The 7,310-nt window shown below is 58.1% G+C and overlaps 1 protein-coding gene across 1 annotated transcript; it reads right to left on the reverse strand.

The window, feature by feature from the left end:
• Window positions 1-471: 471 nt before the first annotated feature.
• Window positions 472-2,201, reverse strand: GUITHDRAFT_155255 (hypothetical protein; the record flags this gene model as incomplete). The annotated part of the gene is made up of 6 exons (XM_005823267.1): window positions 472-647; window positions 1,022-1,087; window positions 1,203-1,272; window positions 1,636-1,679; window positions 1,727-1,774; window positions 2,067-2,201. Coding segments are annotated over 6 exons (459 nt in total), but the record flags the coding sequence as incomplete, so codon positions are not given.
• Window positions 2,202-7,310: the final 5,109 nt, after the last annotated feature.

Genomic DNA, 7,310 nt, shown 5'->3' on the forward strand with positions numbered 1-7,310 from the left:
GCAAGAAAGAAGTTCGGAGGAGTGAGGAGACGATATGGAGTCAACCAGCGCAAGGGGGAGCAGCTCCACTCGTTGAGGAGGGTGGCTGGAAGGCTTTCGTCAGCGTCCGATTGGAAAGGATGAAGGTAAACAACGAGAGCAAAGGGAAGCTGAAGCTTCAGACGAGCATCGACACAATCTGGTGCCCGTCAAAGGAGCTTTTTGAGGACTTCTTTGGGTATTGCCCGAGCCTGTCGCCGAGCTCGACGAGGGAGTCGGTCTTGTACAGCTTTAACAGGTTTGAGTCCGTGGAAGAGTTTGAAAAGGTCGTTGAAGAGAGTTTGAAGACACCGTAGTATACGAGACAGACAAACAGACGGAGGAGACTGAGAACTAGTACATGATGGAGGTGGTGTTGGTGTGGGAGTGGTGGGAGAGGATGAGAATGAAAGGTAGCGGAGGATGAGGAGGATGCGGAGTAACGCGGGTAGACAACGTGATCTCTTTTCATAACTTGGTGTAATATATTCTACTTTACATCACCATCACTTCCACCCTCTCCTCTGCCGTTCTCATCGCTCCCCATCCTGTGCCGGGAAGTACCAGTGCTCAGCCGGAGCTTCCGGCAGTCCAGCGAAGATGGTCTCTCCAGAGGAAGCGTCCACCACCTGCAGGAAGGAGAAGAGGAGAGGAGAGGAGAGGAGAGAGGGGTAGGATAGGATAGGATAGGATAGGATAGGATAGGATAGGATAGGATAGGATAGGAGAAGAGCGACGGTGAAAAACGAGCATTCAGAGAAGAGGGTACACGAGGGAAGCAGGGAGAATCGAGAAACGTCGGTCAGACATGTCAGAAGGACAGGAGTAGGTGTAGTGGAGGAGGAGTGAGGAAGAGAGGAGAGAGGAGAGAGGAGTGAGGAAGAGAGGAGAGAGGAGAGAGGAGAGAGGAGAAAGGAGAGAGGAGAAAGGAGGAACACGCAGGTTGTAAGGATCTGAACACAACGAGAAAGGAGACATGAGGAAAAGAAGATGGTATTTTCACCGAGACAGTCCCGTCGTCGTCCGGAGATCCGATCTGTATTATTCTCTGCCGCCATGTCGCCAGCTCCTGCAATAGGATAGTCAGCGAGTTAATGTTGTTGTTGTTGTTGTTGGTGGTGGTGGTGGTGGAGGAGGAGGAGGAGGAGGAGGAGGAGGAGGAGGAGGAGGAGAAGGAGGAGGACCTGAGCAGCAGCAACGAAGGTCTCCGGGAACCATCCCTGCGCTCCCCACCCGTGAAGCAAGTCGTCGTTGCTGTCATGGCCGTGAATCAAAGAGCCTGCTCCTCTCCATGCTCCCCTACTGACTTTCTTCCCTCCCTCCATTTCTCCCGCCCTGTCGCTCTCGCCCCTGCCCCTGCCCCTGCCCTTGCCCTTGCCCTTGCCCTTGCTCTTGATCCCTTACGCTCTCTCTATTCTTCATCCTCTCAATCTCATTCCCCCGGTTTTCATTCCATTCCATTTTCATGTAACCCCCTTCGCCGTTGCTAATGAATGCTATTGAATACTGCGGTATGCGCATGGATCATGCGTCTACATCACATCCTCCTCCTCCTCCTGTTCCTCCACAGATTCTTCTCTCAGTCACCCTCTACCCTTCTTCCCAACTTGTCGTCACCTGAAAAGTCTTTTCCCCGACACCGTCAGGAGAATCTGACCGAACTGAGAGCTGGAGGTGAGCAGGAGGAGCAGGCAGAGAAGGCGCTTACCTTCCATCCCTTCGTCCCTGCCTGCTTGACAAGGATCGCGTCCCCTGCCTGCTGAAGAGTGAGTCCAAGACGGAAGGTGAGGAGGCAAAGGAGGAGGGAGGGGAAGTGGAAGGGAGGGAGGGTGGCGGGGTAGCAGGAGGAAGAAGACGAGGAAGCAGAATCAGTGGAGGCGAGAGAGCTGGAGATGGATGAGAGGAGAAGGAAGGAGGGTCAGGCTCAAGAGCGGAGCAAAAGGAGGAGAATAAAAGAGGAGAAGAATTCAGAGGAGGAGGAGAAGGGATCTGGAGAGGAGAAGCAGGTGGTGGAGGGGGGGGGGCGAGGACGCAGACAACAGGAAGACCTTAATGTTAAGCTGAGAGTGCGACTGCGACATCTCAGAGGAGGAAAAGTCTCGAACGGCAACCACAAGCTCCATCCCGAGGTCAGTCGCCATGCTCGCCATCTCCTCGACCCCGGGGCGCTGGAGGAATGGAGTAGCTTCCATGAGCACGGCCTGCAGGACAAGCGCGTCCGCATGGTCTCCTGCTCCTGCCCCTCCTCCGACTTCGACGATCAGGTTGCCCGAGAGCTTGTCGAGGACTTGGAAGGAGGAGGAGGGAGGAGGTAGTTTTTTGATCCTCAGTCTCTCCCTTGCCCAGGGAAAGTTGTACCTCGTGTTGCTCTCCGCATCCCACATCACCTCCCTGCTCTCGCAGTCCAGCACGACGATGGGGTCGAGACGATGGCCGACGATCTGGACCTCCCGGTCGTTGAGGAGGTAGTGCCCCTCCTTACCAGGGATTTCGACCAGGACGGGTTCTATCATGCTGTAGCCCAGGTAGTCCGTCCTGCCGGAGTCGAAGAGCCTCTGCTTGAGCTCGAACCATCCGTTCTTCTCCGTCCACTCCTTGAGCCTCTCCACCACCGAGGAGAGGGAGACAGGGGTACCACCTGCTCCAGCTCCAGCTCCAGCTCCAGCTCCAGCTCCAGCTCCAGCTCCAGCTCCAGCTCCTTCCGCCGGGGAGTGCAACCAGTCGGAGTGATGGGGAGACATGGGAGGGAGGGAAGGCATAAGCGGAGGTGGAGGTGGAGGAGGAGGAGCAGGGGGGGGAGGAGGAGCCCGGAGGCTCCTGTCATCCAGAGTGCGTCGCAGTGGGCTTGCATGCATGCCGTTTGCTCTGAGGTGATGGGGGGAGGGAGGGGCAGGGGGCAGCTGGACGACGTTGACGTTGACTGGAAGGTCCCTGAAGCAGGCGAGCTCAAGCTGTAAAGTCCTGTCAGACGGGAGGAAGGACAAAGAGTGGCGGAAAGAGGGCAAGAGGCAAGGACAGGAGCAAGACGAGGAGAAAGATGAGGAGAAAGAGGATCAGATGTTGGAAACTGAGGAGCAGGAGGTCGGGAATGGGGACGAAGAAGAAGGAATGGAAGAACAGCAGCAGGGCGGGAAGCAAGTTGAGGATCAGGAGGAGAGACTCACTTCTAATAGAGGAACGTCCTCATTCCTGTCATAGACAACCACCGCTTCCTCTTCGTAGCTCACTCTCAGACTCTCCCTCGCCCACGGGAAGCGGAAGGTAGTCGACTGCTCAAAGTCCCATAGCACCTCCCCTGTCTCCTGGTCTGTCAGCCTCCTGGGATCCCACCGGCTCTCCCCGGTCAGCCGCAGGCTCCTCCCCCTCCAGTAGAACAGGTCGCTCCTCCCCTGCTGCGAGCCCAGCGGCTGCATCTCCTGCTCGATCACGGCATAGGAGGAGTAGTCGGTGCGGCCCGCGTCCAGGAGGCGGCGCCTGAGGTCGTGCCAGCCGTGGATGTTGGCCCAGGCGAAGAGCTGGCGGAGGAGGGAGGAGGAGGAGGAGGGGAGGGCCGTTGGGGGGAAGACCTGGGAGAAGCGAGTAAGCGGACGGGAGCAGTGGAGGACGAGGAAGAGAGGAGAGACGTGCGGGAGTGAGTGGGAGAGTAGGAGGTGGACGCTGTTTCCTCCCCGCCTGCTTCTCCTTTGCTCTGCTTCCAACCCTCCTTGGAACCCCTGCGCCTGTCCTATGCTCTTTTCTGACCAGTCCCTCCTTCGCACCCGCTCTCTTCAACCCATCTTGCCTTCTCTCCTCCTGCCTCCCTCCATTCACTCTCCTGCTCCTGCTCCTGCTCCTGCTCCTGCTCCTGCTCCTGCTCCTGCTCCTGCTCCTGCTCCTGCTCCTGCTCCTGCTCCTGCTCCTGCTCCTGCTCCTGCTCCTGCTCCTGCTCTCCTCCTCCAATCTCACCTCATGCTTGCCCGGCCCCATGTAGAACACTCCTCCCGTCCTCGTATCCCTCACGATCGCTATCCCCTCCGCGTCATATACCGGCAGCGTCAGCTGCTTTCCGAGGAAAAAGAAAGTCCCGTCGTGCGTCTCCTCCACCACTCCCTCTGTCATCATCCTCCTCCAAAGCATCGGGTCCGAAGGGAACTTCCCGTTCCTCGATGATCTTAGGGGTATCGATCCCTTGCCCTGCCGCGCCTCCTCGTCCTCCTCCCTGCCCCCAAGGCCTTCTCCCTTCCCGCCTGCTTGCGAGGAGGGCAGGTAGGACTGAGCGCGTGCGGGAGTGTCGAGCTGGGGGTCTGCGAGGACGAGAGGGGGGGGGGATCGTGAGGCCTTGGGAGGGACATGCTCCTCTTGGGTCTGCAGGGAGACGTCGCAGGTCTTGACGGTCCTTTCTTCTGCTGGAGAGAGAGGACGAGGCTGTGAGGAGGAAGAGGGCAGAGAAGAGATTGTAGGAGGAGGAGGAGAGGAGGGGGCGGGAGAGAGGGGGCAGGGACCCTAGCTTGCGTCGTGTCGACGTCTAGAGCAGGCTTCGCCCTGCTCCTGCTCCTGCTCCTGCTCCTTCTCCTTCGACTCTGTTCCCTCTTGCTTGTCTTCCACCGCTCCCTCCTCTCTCTCCCGCTGCTGCTCCTCCCTCACCAGCAACTCTCCTTCCTTCTTCCCCTCCTTCCTCTCCCCCCTCTCCACCGCATGCCGCGCAACCACCGCCCCTGTCGACTTGAGCAAGACTAGCGTCTCCTCCTCCTCCTCCTTGCACACCATGTACCTCCTAGCCCACGGCTGAGCGTACAACGTATGCTCGTCCTTATCCCACAGCACCTCCTTCGTTTCGCAGTCGACTAGCAGCACAGGATGCCGCCAGTCGTTGCCGATGAGGTGAACGTTGTGGCCGTGGAGGAGGAACAGTCCCTTCCTCTCGTCTACAGCAACCATGTCCTGTTGAAGCTTCGATATCCCCGAGTAGTCCGTCTCCCCCTTCTCGAACAGATCGTCTTGAAGCCTGTCCCACCCTCGCTCGGCGATCCACTGGAACACTCGGAATGAGGAGGACGGGAGGGGGAGAGAGGGATAGAGGGAGAAGGAGAAAGAAACGAGGAAGGGGATTGTAGCGGGGGAGGGGGGGGGGGGGTTGATTGTGGAGGAAGAGGTTTTGGAGGAGGAAGCGGGTGAGAATGAAGAAAGACCTGGAGAAAGCGATTGACGCTAGCCTGCTCTTCGTCCTTGTCCAGCTGCGGGGCAGGCCGGGAGTGCGAGGGAGGAGGAGGAGGGGGGTGGCTGGAGGAGCTATGCTGGCTCATGGTGGGTTGAGAATCGAAGGAGGCGGAGAGGAGGGGAGCGATCCCTGGTGGAGACATCAGGGAGGAGAAGGAGAAGTGGGGGGAACAAGGAAGGGGAAGGAGAGGAGGAGACGGGGCAAGGAGGAGGGCAGAAGAGGACGGGCGAGGGCGGGAGGAGGAGGAGGAGAGGCAGAAAGTCAGCCATACCACGGGAGTGCAGGGTGGGGGAGCCGTTGAGAAAGGAGGCGGGGGGAGGAGCAGCATCTGCTGGAGCCTCGTGCGGGGGGTACTGGAATTCGCTCATCATGGAGGGAAACGCGCTCCTTGCTCGCATGTCAGGATCAAGGGCGCAAACAGAGGCTGCTGCTGACCCGAGAGAGGCAGCAGATCTGACGCTGAGAGAGGAAGGGAGTCTATCCTCCTCTAGCTCGTGCCTGCTAGCAGGAGTGAGGGGAGAGGAGATGAGAGGAGGGAACGAGGAGGAGGGGGGGAGGAAGAGAGGGGAGAGAAGACGGTGAAGATGTTCAACATGGGACGAATTTGAAGCTGGGAGGGGGGAAAGGCTGAGGATGAGATGAGAGGGACAACCAAGAGGAGGAGAGGAGGAGGAGGTGAAGGGAGAGGAGGAGGAGGAGGAGAAGGAGTAGAAGGAGGAGAAGGAGGAGGAGGAGGAAAAGGAGGAGGAGGAGGAAAAGGAGGAGGAGGAAAAGGAGGGTGTCGACCTGATGTCGGGGTCTCTTGACAGGTACGTAAGTGCCATCCTCGCTCGCTCCTGCGCCTCCACGTTGGGAGGCAACGTCCCCCCCCCTTGCAGCATGGAGCCGCTGGCGAGCTGCTGCAGGACGGAAGCGATGCCGGGAAAGAGGAAAAGCTCCTGCGGCAGAAGTGAGAGAGAGGAGGGCTTTGTTTCCTTACCCTGCAGTTCTCAGGTACTGCTGCCAGGTTGCGGACTATGCCCTGGGGGAGGGAGGAGGAGGGGAGAGGAGGGAGAAACAGTGGAGAGGGTGGGGAGGGACGGACGGAGGAGGCGACGGGAGGAGGGAGGGGAGAAGAAGAGTGGAAATAGGAGGTGGAGTCGAGAAAGGAAAGAAAGACAAGTCAGATATACTGAAACCATCAGCGTCCTTCTGTGATACTCCTTGAACCTCTATCTCCCCTCCTTGTCCTCCTCCTACCCAACTCGTGTGGATTTCGATCGATTCCTTCCTCCCTGTTCTCTTGCAAGCTACCTGCCTCCCTGTCCCCTCCCTTCTTCAACCCCCTCCCTCCCCTCCTTCCCTCCCCTCCTGTCTCTTTCCTTACCGTCGCTCGCTGCTGTGCTTTCTGTGAACCAGACATCATCTCTCCGACGAGCTCAGCAAGCGCCTCGGGAGCCTTGAGAGGTCATCAGGGCAGGGGAGGAGGAGAAGAAAGCAGTGGAGGGAGAGGGGTGAGAGGAAGAGAAGTGGAGCACGAGAGAGGGTGAGTAGGAGAGTTTGAGGAACCTTGGTAAGCGCACAAGCACAATCCTGTGATGGCAAATGGTTTCAGTTTGAGACAGATATCATCATCGTCATCATCTTGGTCATCAACATCATTATCATCATTATCATCATCATTATCATCATCATCTCCATCGTCGTCGTCGTCGTCATCATCACCATCATCATCATCGTCATCATCATGACCTGGTCAAGCGTGAGGTTTGAAAGCGCAGCCATGGCTGATTCCTTCGCCCGAGGTCCTCCGACCCTCAAGAGGTTCAGGAGCGCCTCTAGCAGACCTGAAGACAAACTTACCAAACACCCCTCCTCCTCCTCCTCCTCCTCCTCTTCCTCCTCCTCCTTGACCTTCTCCTCCTCCTCCTTGACCTTCTCCTCCTCCTCGACCTTCTCCTGAATCCCCAATCTTCCCTTCTTCTACGCCTCGTTCTCCTCCTCCCTCCCCCAATCCTGCCTTCTTCAGCCTCCTCCTCAACTCCCCTGTCTAGTCTACTGCCTTCTAACCCATCCTCTTGTATCTGCTTCAGAATCGTTTGCCTTCTTCGTCTTG

This window comes from Guillardia theta (genome assembly GCF_000315625.1).
Source record: "Guillardia theta CCMP2712 unplaced genomic scaffold GUITHscaffold_111, whole genome shotgun sequence".
Taxonomy (NCBI): Eukaryota; class Cryptophyceae; order Pyrenomonadales; family Geminigeraceae; genus Guillardia; species Guillardia theta.